The following is a 17315-nucleotide window of genomic DNA, read 5'->3' on the forward strand; positions in this document are numbered from 1 at the left end:
TGATGGTCCTTAAGGGGCTACGACCCTAGGATCAGATAAATACAAACAATAAAAAGTTGAAGGATGTGCATTGATTGTTAAGTATTGAGTGCCAACAACAAGTGTGAATAACTGTTAAGGAAATCAATTGCTCAAAAATTCGCAAGACTGGAAAATTATATTGATCACTTTTACCTATAAATAATCGAGGATTCAATACCGACTTGGCTTTCTACGTTCTACTACAACCATTCTCATTTCAAGTCCATTATATATTCTTCGCTTCACCTTCTTTATTATTATTTTTATTATATATAGATATAAATGTATAACGCAACCTACAAAAATACTTTCTTTATCTTCAAGAGATTGTTATTTAAATTATTTAATTAAGAACTGTTAAGAACTCACACCTGAGGCAAAATGGGCCATTACTTAAAAATAAAAAATTTATTGAAAATTTAAAATTGCTCGCACTGTTAAAAATAAAAGGATAAAACGATTATTTAAGTTAAAACATGACAATGGAAATACTACAACCAAGATGCATTATCGTTGATGTTGCAATACAATAGTTACATACCGTTAAGTACATGAACGGAGACTGTTGTTGCAGCGATATCCGCTAGAGCGCAGCTGTAGTTTCCGCTGTCTTTTTTGTTGGCATTTGCAATATACAGCCGCGAAACCGCCCCCTCGGCGCCCATGTCAGTCTTAACGCTAAAAACAGAAAACCGAAAATAGAAAATAGAAAATAAAGATATATAAAAATTGCTGAGGAACACAGCTAGTGAATTGTATCCTGTATTCGTTGGGAGGGCAGATAATAAAAAATGTTTAAATAATATAACAATCGACCAACCCTTAAAATTATTGTATAAAAACAAAACAAAAAAATGATTAAGCATGTATAAATTTTAATAGCAGAATGCTATAAATGTCTTTTGTCAATAATTAATATAAAATCAGGGATACTTAATATATATTACTGATATTAATCCTACACCAGTGTTAAGTAAAGATAAATTTAATAGATAGAAATAAACAGCTTTCGTTCTGATTAAATTTTGTGTGCTTTTTCATCATGTTACAATTATAAGAAATGACGGGTTTTTTTTATGTCACCATTACTTTTTGCGAAACTTTTCATCATTTTTATTATTTTTTAAATTAAAAAACTCATGATATTTGTTTACCTATGCATTCAGATAGATAGATAAATAATATAATTTATTTGGCCATCAAGTCGAAACTTGTTGCGGTTATCAAAAGCCAAATAAAAATTTAGTGTTATTAATTTATAATAATAGCTGGTTAATCAAATAAGTAAATAAATTTTATTAGTCGGCAAATTACAGACAATAAAAATTTCATCAAATACAGTTAAAAAATATATTTTCAGTAAGCTTTACAATTTGTGTATAGTGTGAGTAAGTATATATACGTAGTGTTAGTAAAAATCAGATTAATAGACTAAATCTTAGACCTCACATAATACAAGACAATCACAACTGGTCGTCGTGTCTAGTGCATTCAATTGTGAGACTATAGATGTTGACCAAAATAACGCATGAAATTAATAAATGAATAACTGTTGGAAATAACATTAATCAATTAGTCAATCTAAATAGTGAGTTTTTAAAATATTTATTTCTAATATTAAGTTTAATAAAAAAAAAAAAAAATATTTTAATGATGAGAATGAAAAATTAGATATAATATTATGTTAATGACGTACTTTAATTGGAGAAAAAACAAACTTAATATAATTGTTACTAATGGGGAGTCAAGTAAGCGTAAAATTTAATGAATTTACGAGCCTTGAAGATGAGTTGAGGATTCCTACTGTTGTATCCTCAAGTACTGAATTACTGAATAACGAGGAAGAACGTTAAACATTTTCTTCACTCGAGAGAGTTTTAATAATTTATTTATACATATATATATATTTTTTTTTTAATGTTATGTCATTCCAAGCAAAACCTTTGGCACACAAGTAATTATAAAATAAATATGGAAAGGTATTGAAGCATACGTGAATAAATATAAACTTGGTTGAACAAAAGTTTTTTAAAATCCAGTCAGTTAATTTTTAAATAAAATAAAATAATAATAATAGAAAAATTTGTAAAAATTTATTCGATTAACATTTTGTATAATAACAAGTTATATCATCGTTTATAATAATTGTATAAATTTAAGTTACATTTTTTAAATATAAAAATATAATATATCAAGGAATATATAGTAAAGTTTTAATAAAACGAAAAAGTAATGTATGGAAAAGATGGAATGCAATGCTGCTATTATCGGTATACTTTAAATGCTGTCTAAATTCCAAAGTACCACATTACCACGACAATATGTATGTAATCCAACAGCAGTTCATACGTCTTTTATATTTATATATATCTACATAAACCTGTATACCATAAATTCAATTTGTATTGTTCATTTTTTTTCATTTTTCTAGTGGTAGGAATTTAATTCTGACCATACTTTGCGTTTATTTTTTACTGTCTCTCTCTCACTATAGTTTTTTTTTTTTATTATTATACTCATTCTTGAAATTCATTTTATCCAGCACTCATGTTCATTATTCTTAGTTCAGTTATTTTATACATGTTATCCCGATCCCATTAGAGAGATCAATCCTCTAAAAGTGTTGGGTTTATTATATACTAGCCATATATACAAAAGATTCAAGTGTCAGAGATAAAAAATTTTATTATTATTCGCACAAAAAATTAAAATGTTACACTGTAAAAATTTCGCGGAGTGAATGCGAAGCGGATGACAGTGCATTTATTTAATTCCCTTGGAGTGAGATTCACTCTGAAAAGGAGTTTATTTTAACATTAAAAAACTCTGAATCGGAGTAAATGTGGAATGAAATAAAATCCAGATTACTCCGAAGTCACTCCGCTGAAAAAAATAAACTCCCTACTTAATCTGCCCCACCATCCCCTACTAAATTTATCTACTGAATTATTGAATTCAGAAAATAAACTTTATTGAAATTATTAAAAATAAAAAGCAAAATGTGATAATTATATTTTTTTTGTATAAAGATAGTTTAACTATAATAGTGATTTAATTGGGATTCTCGATTCTACTAAAAAAAATGACTTGCTTTGAAATTTGTCGTCAATTTCATTTAATTCATAGAGAAAAACCAAAAAAAAAGCGTCTTTGATTTAAACGTTTTATATAATTTTGCTTTGATTAGTTGTGACAACTCAGTTTTCTTAATTGCTCACACTAAATAAGAAAAAGCTTATTGTATATGTTGTAAATATATCCATAAACCTAATCTTTAAAAAGCATTTTTAAGAAGGATGGAAATAATAATATTGATTATAATAACAATACTAGGAAAAAAAATCTGTGTATTGATTGACTCTGGGGGCCAATCCCCAAAACTTCCCGCTGTGTTTTAGCTTTTTGAGCTCAAAAATACTGTTGTATGTTATTGTTTTCGAAAAAAAAAAATGTTTTTTAATTATTTCGTTAACGGTTTCTCTTGAATGAATGAACTGATTTTAATGGTTGAAGTGGAATTCGACGCGGCTTATAAAGTTTTAGAGCTAATTAGATTTTGGAATCAATCCATCGAGCACATTAAAAGTTATCCAAAAAAACATTTATGAAAAAATTTTTTTTTTGGAATATCTCCGAACGCACATTACCGATCAAGCTCAAATTTTCACAGCTTGTAGAAATAAACAAGCTACGTCGAATGCCACCTTGACGATCATAATCGGTTCAACAGTTCAAAAGTTACAGATATTTACACACGTATGTACGTACATACACATATACATACACTTAGGACATCATCTTGAAATTAGTCAGAATAGCTTCCTAGAACTTGAAAACATCAAGATCTGAAAGAAATTCAATTTTCGAAAACCGGACCGAAACCAATAACTTCCCGAATTTTTAAAAATTTTCAATTTTCTTAGCAGGAAGTTAAAAATCTAGACAACCGTTGACCCTGCAAGCCAGCCCCACAACTTCCCGCTATTTTCAAACTCCTTGATCTCGAAAATACTTTTATTCTAGCAGGAAAGACTCCAATAAAGTCCGGAGGAATAAGAAATTTATTTTCGGGTGGACAAAACTTGGAGTTTCGTCCCGTTTTGTCCTCTTGACATTGTGTGACTATTTCCACCCATAGTAGTCCAATACCAATTCATTGGTATGTATACCAATAGGACTTAAATTTTTTTTTCAGTGTAAGATATTAAAGTCTATGGAATTTTTCACTTTTTCGAGACATTTTCTAGCAATTTTCTCCAAGTCCGACGTTTTTGATTTTTTTTTTATCTTAAAAAAAGCTTTGTTCAATTCTGAAAAATATGTCGCCTAGCGCAGAGTGGGCCGACTTTTCCTTCTATTTTTTTCTATCAATTGAAAAAAAAATTTTTTCCCTGCTGGGTTGATTTCACGAAAAATTTTACTCTGGAAATTTTCGAGGATTTATAAAAGACCTCAGAGTTTGAAAAATTGAAAAGAAAAAAAAAAGTTTTAAGTCGTAATCTTTAAAAAAATTTGGATTCTTTTCAAAAAATTGAAAAAAAATAGACGACACCAACAAGTAGTTTTTTGTATTTTTTTTTTTCAAAAACAACATCTAAAAACAAAGAATGGAAAAAAAAACAAATTGCCATTTGGTCAATTTTTGACCAAGTCACAGGCTTTTGAAAAAGCGACAAGCGTTAGATTTCTTCTAAAAAATATTGTTATTTTTTTATTTTTATTGATGACGTAAATAATAATAAAAGTGAATAAAATAAACCTCCGGAAGTATCCTTGGAATCAATAAAAATAACAACTAAATTTTTATCTACAGTATATACATACATATATACGCAAAGTATAGCTTGCTATATCCGCTTATTGTAAACCTTACTCCACTTTTTTTTGCATTCGCATTTGATTTGATTTTTTTTTTCTCGATTTTTTATTCTCCAGCTTATCCTTTTAGTCCGTCGGCATTTGCAGAATTTATCAATTCAATTTTTTAACTTTCGATGGATCATATATTACACGCGGAGTTCTTTTTTATATTTAAATAATATAATTCAAGTCAACTACCGACAGATAATATTTCTGTTACATCTGTCTGCATTATCGTGTAAACTTTAGGTACAATAATTTCTCTTGATTCAATTTTATAAGCTTTATTAAATGAGTTACTGTTTTTTTCATGATTTTTAACAGATCTAACTGATTTGTTTTTAATTAACTCGAATAACATTAAAACATTAAATTTGACTAATTATTGAAAATTAAATTACTACAATTGTCACACTCTAGTAAAGTTTTGTCAAGTAAAAATTTAGATACTTCCTTAACAAAGTTTGTAATGGCGTAATGAGTAATGTGATAAATGTTTTAAATTCTCCTCGAGTAAATTGTCAAGTGATTTCAAATGAGGTAAATCATGTGTTTGAGCCAGTATTATAAATAAATTTTTATGCGTAGAACTTTTAAATAATTATACTATTACTACATATAAGATTATTCATGTATATATCATTAAACTTCGTCAATATTTTGTTGTAATAAATCTAGCTAAAAATAAATGAAAAATAATACATAATAAAGTTGAGAAAAAAAAAACGATATAAATTGACAGCAGTAAGTATGGTTTGGTTAAGCAAACGCCAGTGGTATATCCAGATCAATAGATAGATACAAAGAACTGAATCTGATTTCAATTTACTGAAAATTATCGTTTCTCGTTGGACTTTGAGAGCAAAGCAAGAAACAGAAAGAGATTAAATATCGATTCAGTAAGTGCTAGTACTATTTTACTTCTGGTGTTTCTCAAAGTTAACGTCCGTTTATTTACCGCCTAGTTAATGGGTCATCCAATTGATTTCTGGTCATTCTGATCCGGCTTTATACGAATGAATCAATCTTATACACTTGTATACCATTTTGTTGTTTACGGTTTTATCGAATTGCTGTTATTGTGAAAATTTCAATATAATTCAATTGAATAAAAAGAGTAAACGATAAAAAATATCTACCTTATTTGATAATAATAATAATAATAACCATTTTGAACTTAATTTTAATAATTACAAGTGTTATGCAACAATCATATATTTATTATTAGTATTATTATTATTTTTAGTTTATATTATTAGTGAAAATTGAGTATATTATTAAAGTTAAATTGTTTATAAGGATTGTTTTATATTTAATTTTAGTTATTGATAATATACACTGGTCACAGAAATTAAGGGATAGAAAAAAAATCCGAAATTTTTAGGTGATTTTCAACATGCTGTAACTCGGTGAAAAATGGTCGTATAAAAAAACTAAAAAAAGCAAATTGTAGCCTCAAGTTTCTAGTTTTCAAATCTGGACCTCAAAATTTTTTATCATGTACGGTTCCGGAGTAATCATAAGAAAACCAACGAAAAAAAAAATTTCAAAATTTTTGCTGGTCTTTCAATACCTCTATGGGCGACAATAAATTTTTTTGAATAATCCGACTGTCTGACTTTTCTCGGAAATTTTATGCCCTTTAATTTGGTGGCCTAAAAAAGTCTCTACGACGATTTGGCGCCGAGTTATCATTGATCAAAGCAAAAAAGTCCATTTTAGCTTTGATAATCAATAACTCCGGATGTATTGGTCCTACAAAGAATGGAAGTAGGGTTTTGAAAACTGGAAAACATTCTCTATAAGGCAAAATTAGTGGCATTTGATAGAAAAATTTTTTTTAATGCGATATTGTTTGGTAAAAAACAGGTCAAAATTCACAAATTTAAGGATATTCGGAAATCTTGCTATAACTTTGGATATAACCGATAAACAAAGGATATCTTCGACTTTTTTTTAACCTCAAAGTGTCCTGAAAAAACCCTGAAAATTTCAAATCGCTGCGATTTTTCTTTCTTAGTACCCCGAAGCTTTAAATTTATCGATTTTGTCAAAAATCACCATAATTGGTAGTTTCTCGGTTTTTGTTCATTTTTTCGATTTGAAAATGTTTTTTTTACCGATAATCTTCATTTCTTTGATCAAAAAGATCGATTATCGAAAAAAATTGAAAAACAAAAAATTTTGAAAAAAATTTTTTTTTTTTCAAAATTTTTTTTTTCAAAAATTTTTTTTTTTCAAAATTTTTTTTTTTGTTGTATCTGCAATGATTTATCATTGTCAAAAAAAAATCCTAAAATTTTTTTTACCGCCGGCATTAGAGTTACCCAAAGGGTATGTTTCTTAAGTTGACATTTGAAGCAGATGCAGTTACAGCGGTAAAAAAAATTTTAGGATTTTTTTTTGACAATGATAAATCATTGCAGATACAACAAAAAAAAAAAATTTTGAAAAAAAAAAATTTTTGAAAAAAAAAATTTTGAAAAAAAAAAAATTTTTTTCAAAATTTTTTGTTTTTCAATTTTTTTCGATAATCGATCTTTTTGATCAAAGAAATGAAGATTATCGGTAAAAAAAACATTTTCAAATCGAAAAAATGAACAAAAACCGAGAAACTACCAATTATGGTGATTTTTGACAAAATCGATAAATTTAAAGCTTCGGGGTACTAAGAAAGAAAAATCGCAGCGATTTGAAATTTTCAGGGTTTTTTCAGGACACTTTGAGGTTGAAAAAAAGTCGAAGATATCCTTTGTTTATCGGTTATAGCCAAAGTTATAGCAAGATTTCCGAATATCCTTAAATTTGTGAATTTTGACCTGTTTTTTACCAAACAATATCGCTTTAAAAAAAATTTTTCTATCAAATGCCACTAATTTTGCCTTATAGAGAATGTTTTCCAGTTTTCAAAACCCTACTTCCATTCTTTGTAGGACCAATACATCCGGAGTTATTGATTATCAAAGCTAAAATGGACTTTTTTGCTTTGATCAATGATAACTCGGCGCCAAATCGTCGTAGAGACTTTTTAAGGCCACCAAATTAAAGGGCATAAAATTTCCGAGAAAAGTCAGACAGTCGGATTATTCAAAAAAATTTATTGTCGCCCATAGAGGTATTGAAAGACCAGCAAAAATTTTGAAATTTTTTTTTTCGTTGGTTTTCTTATGATTACTCCGGAACCGTACATGATAAAAAATTTTGAGGTCCAGATTTGAAAACTAGAAACTTGAGGCTACCATTTGCTTTTTTTAGTTTTTTTATACGACCATTTTTCACCGAGTTACAGCATGTTGAAAATCACCTAAAAATTTCGGATTTTTTTTCTATCCCTTAATTTCTGTGACCAGTGTACTTATATTTAGATTATTATTTTTTATTATTGATTTATTATTATCTAATAATAAGTAGCAATCTAAATTAATTGACAAAGCTTTGGTTCTGATAAGGACACTGACACGAATATAAATTATATTAAAATTATGAAAAATGACAGTTCAATAATGTGAAAACAAAACATTAAATAATAATTATTATTACTCATTACTCATGAATTATTTAAATAACAATATATATACGTACTCAAGTTGGTATGAAGTCGTTTATCCAGTTTATATAATCCAAACTAATGTCTACAGTCAATAGCTTTACTTGTGCAAATAGGTCTACAATAAATCTAAGCTTAACGTTGAGCTTAAAAGCCCTCAGAGAGGCACTTGGTCGCTGGACATCTCAAAGGCGTTCGTGTCGTCTACAGAATCTACGGCTTTGCTTCTCTTTTTCTCTGGTTATATATATATAACTGTATCCAACCGTTCTTTGCATTATGTATTCGTCACAGATATCCACCTTGATAGATGTTATTTATTTATTGCACGCACTTAGATACATCTGTATAAAAATTGGATCAATATACAAATTTCGCGTTTTGCATAGAATTCAATCTTCTCAATAATCTTAAATGTAAAAACTTTTCTTAGATCAACAATAGTATATTGTGTGACAAGGGATAAAACAAGACGATTTCAGGCAGGGGCTGACATCACCCGCAGTCTAAAATCATGTTTTATCCTGACTCACACGACATATTATTCATGATTATCTGCATCGGAACTTGAAGATTCAGTGTCAATAGCCAGTAAGAAAAAATTTCCAGCCGATGATGCGAAGAACTGCTAGAGAATGAGAAATCTGTGATTTAAAGTCACTTATTGAATAGTAAATAAGACAAAAATTTAACTAATTTTTTAGTAATTTCATTTAGTTAATAAAAACTGTCACTTAAAAAATGAAATGAGTAAACTGAAGTGACAAGTAAACAAATGAGAGTAATAATATAACTAACACCGGGCAGAAACAATTGTGTTTCTTTACAAGGGACACGCATATTTCTGCCCGCTTGTATGAAGGTAGTTTTTGTGAATTACGAATTTTCTATCAGTTGTGTGCAGCATGGACTTGAAATTAGCTTGTTTCGATTGGCTGAAGAGGTACTGAAACTTTAAATTTCGATGCTGGTATCATGAAAAATCCAATTAATACTGCATCTAATTGCAATAAAAAAAATTTTAAACAATTTTGTACATTTTTTAATGTTATTTTTTTTTATACTCTACAGAGCTAAATTATCTTATACTAATGTTTAAATTGTAATTTTTTTGCTAAATAAAACACCGATGCTTCTACTTTGAATTTTAATCTACTTATCATATTAATGCATGACTATTACTTTCATGAATACAAATATGATTATAGGGGTAGATGGGGTGGGGGCGGATGGATTCTCTTAGAACAAGTTATTAATAGCTGTGATTTTTTTTGCTGTCTCTAATATGCTTTTGATTGCAGAACAAATATTTAAAATATGATCCTGCACCAAATTTTTATTTTGCGTATCGATTACCCTATAACGAATTGCAAATCATTCAAAGGCATGAAAATAAGTAAAATTAATCAAATTAGTTGATAAAAAACTTTTTTACGCCGCTCGAGATGAATTTTATCATCTTACAGCAGCTCACAACATCAAAATGTCCCTCTGAGAGGTTAAATTTGACAAAAAAAATGTTGTTTTTATCGAATTGACTTAATTTATACGAATTTTGTTCCATTAGGAAGATTGAACATTTATAGAAAAAATCTCATTTGTCAAAGATTTCAAAAATTTTACGGCACTAGATGAGTCACAGCACTTCACAGCAGATCACAACACTAAATTGGCTCTTTAAAAAATCTAATTTGAGAAGAAAAAAAAATTAAGGATTTTAATTAATTAATTATTTTAACATATATATATATATATATATATATATATATTGTGTGCGGTATTATACGATGTCCCGAAATGAATTTTGAATTGTTAAATGTGCACATTCAGTAAGCGAATAATTTGCTGACACCACATACCCGAATAGCCCAATCGAGGGAATAGAAGCTATAACTTGCTCTCCTTCTCCTCCGCCTTCTGAAATTGCCTTTCATTTGATATATACAATGTAGATATGTAATCATGTGAAAGAGAATATAGAAGTAGAGTAAGCGAGACTGATACGGTCCAACGAAAACCCCTTTAATAATGTATGGTTAATTTATTATACTTCAATTGCTTGTCGTACGCAAAAAGCTTATTTGCAAACACTTAACACTTTGATAATTAAATTTCAAATATTATATTAATTAATACTTTACTCACACACATCTTCAATTAATAAATCAATCGTTTTCCATTAGTTTATCAACAATTAACTATTAAGTGAGGCAATGATGATATTATTACGAATATTAACCAAAGTATGCAAAAAAATGTTTCAAACGTATAATAATTAATTAAATATATGACTTTTTTTTATCTTATTATACAAAAAAAAATTCTCATTGTCTATTCAATTGTCAGTCAAGCTGTGGCGTTAAATCTTTCTGTATCCGTAAGCGATTTACTCATGCAAATTTCCGAGATGCGGTCGCTTGTCATACTAAAATAAAAAAAATTTTAATTAAATTGAATAAAACAAAGAAAAACCATTAAAAATTCATCTATGGCTGAAGGACATGTAAGTATAAAAATTTGTGAGTGTAACGGAAATGAAAATATAAACAAAATTGAAATTTAATATTTTATTTCAGTTCCATTTTATAGATAGATAATTTAAGATAACTTTTTATAATTAGAAGAATACGTTAATTAAAAAAAAAAAAATTGGTATGCATTCAATATTTAAAATCAAATTAAATTTACATTTTACTATTAATTTTAACAATATCTAATAATACTCAGTACTATACACTAAAAAATTCGCGGAGTGAATGCGGATTAAATCCGGAGTGAATGAATTTTTAATTATTCACTTCCCTTGGAGTGAAATTCACTCCGCAGGGGAGTTTTCGCGGAGTAGATAATTTTTTATTAATTTAATCCCTCCGGAGTGAAATTCACTCCGGAGCGGAGCTTTGAAAATATTATTAATAAAATATAACTCCACATAATAAAATCGAAGTAAAAATTCGGGTATTACATTATTGATCAGCTGATATGCACACACATACATATTTAGGCACACACACGCACACAAACACCTGCACACACCCAAACACACACACACAAACATTGTTTAGCAGTTTCTTATAAATTAATATAAATTTATTTAAGAATTAAAACTCCGGACCGGAGTGAATTGGGAGCGAAATAAAATCCGCGTCACTCCGAGATCACTCCGCTAAAAAAAAACTCCCAATTCACTCCGCATGCGGAGTGATTTTTTTTAAAACTTCGGAACTCCGAGTGGCGGAGTGAATCCGAAGTGAATTCGGATTTTCTTTCACTCCCAATTCACTCCGGATTCACTCCGGATTTTTTACAGTGTAATGTTGTCAGATAGTGATATGATATAACTATAAAATATTATTATCGTTAATGGAGTTAGACATTTTTCTTTCTTCAAATCCTTCAATGTTTTACTGTTCAAGATATAGAAGAAATGTTGAAAAAAGAAAACAATTAATTTTTTTTAGATTTTTTGAAATTTGTTAACAACAGCTTGATCGATTGATTTCCAAATCTTATCAGCACGGAGCTAACGTAAGTCTTAGTCTTGATCATTTCTAATAATTTTTGTTCAAAAACATCGAATTTATCAAGCATAATCCTGAGCAAAAACTTGAAAAAACGATCCTTATTGATTATTTTCAGTTTCTCAGATATTCATACAAAACGTAACTTTTTTCGAGCTGTAAGAGCTCGACAATACCAATGTATTCAAAGATATTGTTGATCTCAACGAGGTCAAACATATTGAAAATAATGTTTTCGAGCTCAGGAAGCACGAAAACAGTGGGAAGTTTCAGGGCTGGCTCGCAGGGTCAACCGTTTTTTAGATTTGTTTTTTTTTTTTTTTTTAATGCCCACTAAATATTTTTTATGTCAACGTTATTATTTACGTTACATGTATAAACAAGGGTGTTAAAAAGAAAAAATAATTTAGAAAAAATAAGTAGTATTTAAAATATTTATTTTAATTTAAATTTTGTATTTTTTTATTTAATATAGATAGTTGAAGAAAAAAAACGATACATTTATTAATTTGCAATCTTAATTTATAAAAAAATAAACTAAAGGAAATATTAGATAATACTCATACTTTAATAAGTAAATTACATTAGTGATCAGATATAATAATAATTTAAAAAATGTTGCTAGTTATGGAAAAGCACATTGGTTAGATGGTATATGGTAGTGCGGTACATGGTATTACATAGTATTTCATTTTGTGGTATCTGTATTCCTTTCTGACTCTGTATCTAAGTAGAACGTACGTTTTTGCAGTCTACTAATATCTTCTGCAACGTAAAAGTATAAAAAAGATAGTTTTGATGTATATATATAATATATATAATCTTTACCAGCAATCAAGATGAAGAATATAAAACGGACAGAGTCAAGAACAGAACAACGCCTCTGAAAGCTTGCATGCCATAGAAACTTTTCCCATCACAGTGCACACCAACGAATCTCTAGCTTGTTATACCAAGCTTCAAGTACGTTACGATGTTACACCAGATGCCACATATTGGTCCATCTGCACAACTCACATCAACATACAAGCACATGTCATATATATATATATACTATGTACAGTCGATTGGTAGAAAAACGTTAAGTAAAGAAAATATATATGATATATATAGATATTATATTTAACAGTCTGCACAATCTTCAAGAAACAATAGGCACGCTTATTATATAATTTTGATACTTGATAGTCCAACTACGCAACATCGGGCACGTGCCAATCTGACCACAGTGGTAGCACCTTGCACATAACGATATCTAAAATTTCTGTGATACGTATCAATCGTGCTGCCATTTGAATATGATAGTTTTCGCGTCATAATTCATCGTATACATCAATTTTTAACAATTAAACATCATCACTGACAAACAATGTCATGCAGTATTATTTGTATTGTACCCAATAACTTGTTAAATCATTGATAATAAATATCAAATTTTTAACTACACCCAATATATGTATTATCGGTTGATATTTTATTGATTGTAACAAAAAATTGTCTATATTATTAAATAATAATTTGTGATAAAAAAAATGTATTTTAACATTATTTATTAACTTCCTGCTATGAAAATTACAAATGTTAAAAAAAAGGGACGTTATTGGTTTCGGTCCGATTTTTGAAAATCGAGTTTTCATCAGATGTCGACGTTTTGAAGTCTTAGGAAGCTATTCTGACTATTTCCGGATGGACGTCCGTGAGTAAGTGTGTGTGTGTGTAAACTTTTTTTGTCCGACGATATCTTTGGAACGAATCAACCGATTGGAACGTTCTTGGTGGAAATCGAAAGAGCTCACGAAAACTTAAAATTAATTAGATTTTTGATCTATCGTCGGGCAAAAAATTATTTTTTTTTTCAGTGTAGGTATATTTTACCGGCCTCACAGTTTTTTGAGCTCGAAGAGAGATTAAAAACCGTGCCATTCTCGAAACAAGTCGGTAATGTCTTAAACCTACATTTTGCCTACTCTCTAAAAACTGATCTTGTTTCAAAAATGAATTAGTGAAATTCTCGCGAATCAGTGGATAGTCACTATTTCTACAGCTATAAGTATACCACTAATTCAGTCAGTGGTATACTTATAGCTGGTTCCTAGTGAATATTCATTAATTTGAAGTGAATTTCACTGATTCATTTTTAGAGAGTATATTAATCCAAGAGCAAGAAATTCTTAAGCGATATATATCAGTATTTTGTTTCAAAACGAAAAAGGCTTCATTGAAAAACATAATTCTTAAACGAAGAATTTTTTTTCTTTATCTGCGAATTTTAATTTTTTGGTTCAAGAACTTATTTCTTGAATTGAAATAATTAAAAATTTTGGACAAGAATCGCATTTTGAAGAAAAAAATTTTCTTGAATCAAGATAGTTTTTCTATCAGTGTAGTCAATAACTGCTATTATATAAGTAATAACCAATAACCTTTAATAAGCAGTTAACGGAATATTTATAAATAATTGATCATAGGTAGTTCATATTATCATTATTTCTATATGTGTATATCAGTAAGAAAGATATATTTCATTAATTATCTTAAAGTGCAGTCTTTGCATTGGACTTTTGTAAATTATTACTAGTTCTTTGGCACAGGATAACGTAGCAGACTAATGACAGTGACCTAATAGCCTTTTGTTCAATATAACACAAATTACATTAATAAATTAATTTAATTTCATATAACTTTGCATAATTTAAATAGATGTTAATATTTTAAGCTTTTTTAATTTAAGTATAAAAAATTTTTCATCAATGTATAAATAATTTTTAATATGACTTAATTTCTAACCAAATAATCATAATCTTTTAATACTATAAAAATTGATATTTTAGTCAGATAAAAAAAATTTATAAATATACATATATATTTGTTTACTTAATAAATTTATCAGCCCTTAAACTTATATCCCTTAAACTTATATCTCCTAGGGAAAATTTATACATCCAAGTTTATACGGATATATTTATATGAGTAAAAAAAAAAAAAACCTAACGAATGAACGAAATAACGAATAAACGTCTATCACGTCCAATAGGCGTTGGACCAATAATTAAACCAGGCATGCTGGCAATAGCGTATCTCACAATCTACGTGTACTGACTTAATTTTTGTTAGTTCTGGAACCTGCAAACCCGTACTGCATATATATGGTGATAAATTTAACGTGTGTGGTCAGGCACCTGCTGGTTACTAATTCAACTTTGTATCGTTACATTTCAGTTATATTCCACCTGATAATAATGACAAAAATAATAGTTTACTTGTTCTAATTGTTTACAATTTATATTTTTATTATTGTGATAGCTATTAAAATTTATTAATCAAATAACATAAAATATTTTTAACTTTTTTAACTCCCCGCTAAGAAAATTTTAAATTAAAAAAAAACCCTTCTTTGACATTTGACGATAGTAGCGCACTACCTTTCCGCTTCGCGTTCGAGGTGTGCAAAAGACAAGTTATCGGTTTCGGTCCGAATTTCGAAAACTGAGTCTTAAACAGATCTCAACGTTTTAAGGTCCTACACGGAAAGATTGGAATCCGACTGGTTTCTGTTCTGCACCCGACTCAATATACGGTGTTGAAAAAAAATGCTCGATTGTGGTGCAGCACCACGCTGATTACTGTGCGGAACCTGACGGAGTGATATGCGCACACGACTCAGTCAGGTCCTGCACAGTAATCAGTATGGCGCTGCGCCACGATCGAGCATTTTTTTCCAGCACCGTACTGAGTCGGGTGCAGAACAGTAACCAGTTGGGTTCCAATCTTTCCGTGTAGGAAGCTATCCTGACTATTTTCAGGAGGATGTCCGAGTGTATGTGTGTATGTACGTATGTAAATATTCTATAATTTTCGAACGGATGAACTGATTTAGATCTTCAACGTGGCATTCAACGCGGCTTTGAGCTCGAAAACAGCGGGACGTTTTTGGGCTGGCCTGCAGGGTCAGCTAGTTTTCAGATTTTTTCTTTAATAAATCAATTGTGAAAAAAATATTTTGATTTTTAAACAATAATGATAATAATAATTATAACAACAAATAAAAGTATGAAAATAAGAAAAACAATATAAAGAGTATAGTGTTGCAGACAACGACGTATTCAAAAAATAAAAATAAAGCAGTGAACCTCACCAATATGTCTGATGCTGCTGATTGAAAACCCGACTAACAAAAGTGATTTAAATCCATAGTGGAACTCGGGTAGTCGTTTAAAATTCATCAATTTCGTGGAATATAACCAATTAGATCACACACTGTGAACTGAAATGCTGGTGTGTCGTGAAACCCGTCATTACTACGTACCAAGTTCCACCTGCAACGACGTCCATCGTTTTACACGGACGTCGTCTATAGGATATAGATATATGTACAACAAGGGACAAATGGCTACTACTACTACTACTACTACTACTACTACTACTACTACTACTACTACTACTACTACTATTACTATTATTAATGGTGCTGCTTAATAATAAAACGATTTAATCATTAACCATTGGGGTGAGCCAAAAAAACCAACCTATCGAATTTACGTCTTAAAAAGGCCCTATATATCGAGACAAAAATTCCCCCATTGGGCAAAATTTTGAGCTCAATTTTAAAAGGTGTCGGTAGCCATTTGAAATTTACTATTTAAATAACATGCAATAAAAATTTTTTTGATTAAAAATATTATAACTTTTGAACCGTGTGAGATAAAAATTTGGCTCTAGAACATTCTTGTATGGCATTAAATTTCTTTAAAAACAGTCTTGAGAGTCGAATTTTTAAACTTTATATTTCGTATACTAACAGGCCATCAAAGTCTAGAGTAAACAGAATCATACAAATTTAAGGCTTCATTTGGATTTTCCAAATACTTTTCTTTTATTGTGATCGATAACAAAATATTATTTGTTACAACGTGGATGTTTTTGGTGATTTCATTGCACTATATGTAGAACAAATTTTCTCGTAGTATTGATATTTTTAATAATAAAGCCTTAAATTTGTATGATTCGGTTTTCTCTAGACTTTGATGGCCTGTTAGTATACGAAATATAAAGTTTACAAATTCGACTCCCAGGACTTTCTTTTAAGAAATTTAATGTTCTACATGAATATTCTAGAGCCGAATTTTTGTCTCACATGGTTCAAAAGTTATAATATTTTTAATCAAAAAAATTTTTATTGCATGTTATTTAAATAGTAAATTTCAAATGGCTACCGACACATTTTAAAATTGAGCTAAAAATTTTGCCCAATGGGGGAATTTTTCTCTCGATATATAGGTCCTTTTTAAGACGTAAATTCGATAGGTTGGTTTTTTTGGCTCACCCTATTAACCATTATTTATTAAATAAATTTAATTTTATCTTAT

General features: G+C 29.0%; 1 protein-coding gene across 3 annotated transcripts in view; it reads right to left on the reverse strand.

Moving 5' to 3' along the window:
• The window catches only part of LOC130670573 (peroxidasin-like), a 42572-nt gene that overhangs the window by 7438 nt on the left and 17819 nt on the right, over positions 1–17315 (reverse strand). The window contains exons 7-8 of one of the 3 annotated variants that reach the window (XR_008990360.1): positions 16085–16300; positions 562–699 (exon numbers count right to left, since the gene is read on the reverse strand). Coding sequence is in view for 1 of the 3 variants with exons in the window: in XM_057473991.1 (XP_057329974.1) it covers positions 563–699 (137 nt within the window). In the remaining 2 variants the exon portion in view is untranslated. Of the gene's footprint in view, positions 1–561; positions 700–16084; positions 16301–17315 lie in introns of those variants that run through there. The other 2 variants (XR_008990361.1, XM_057473991.1) reach the window with 2 other exon arrangements.

This window comes from Microplitis mediator, chromosome 1 (assembly GCF_029852145.1).
Source record: "Microplitis mediator isolate UGA2020A chromosome 1, iyMicMedi2.1, whole genome shotgun sequence".
Taxonomy (NCBI): domain Eukaryota; kingdom Metazoa; phylum Arthropoda; class Insecta; order Hymenoptera; family Braconidae; genus Microplitis; species Microplitis mediator.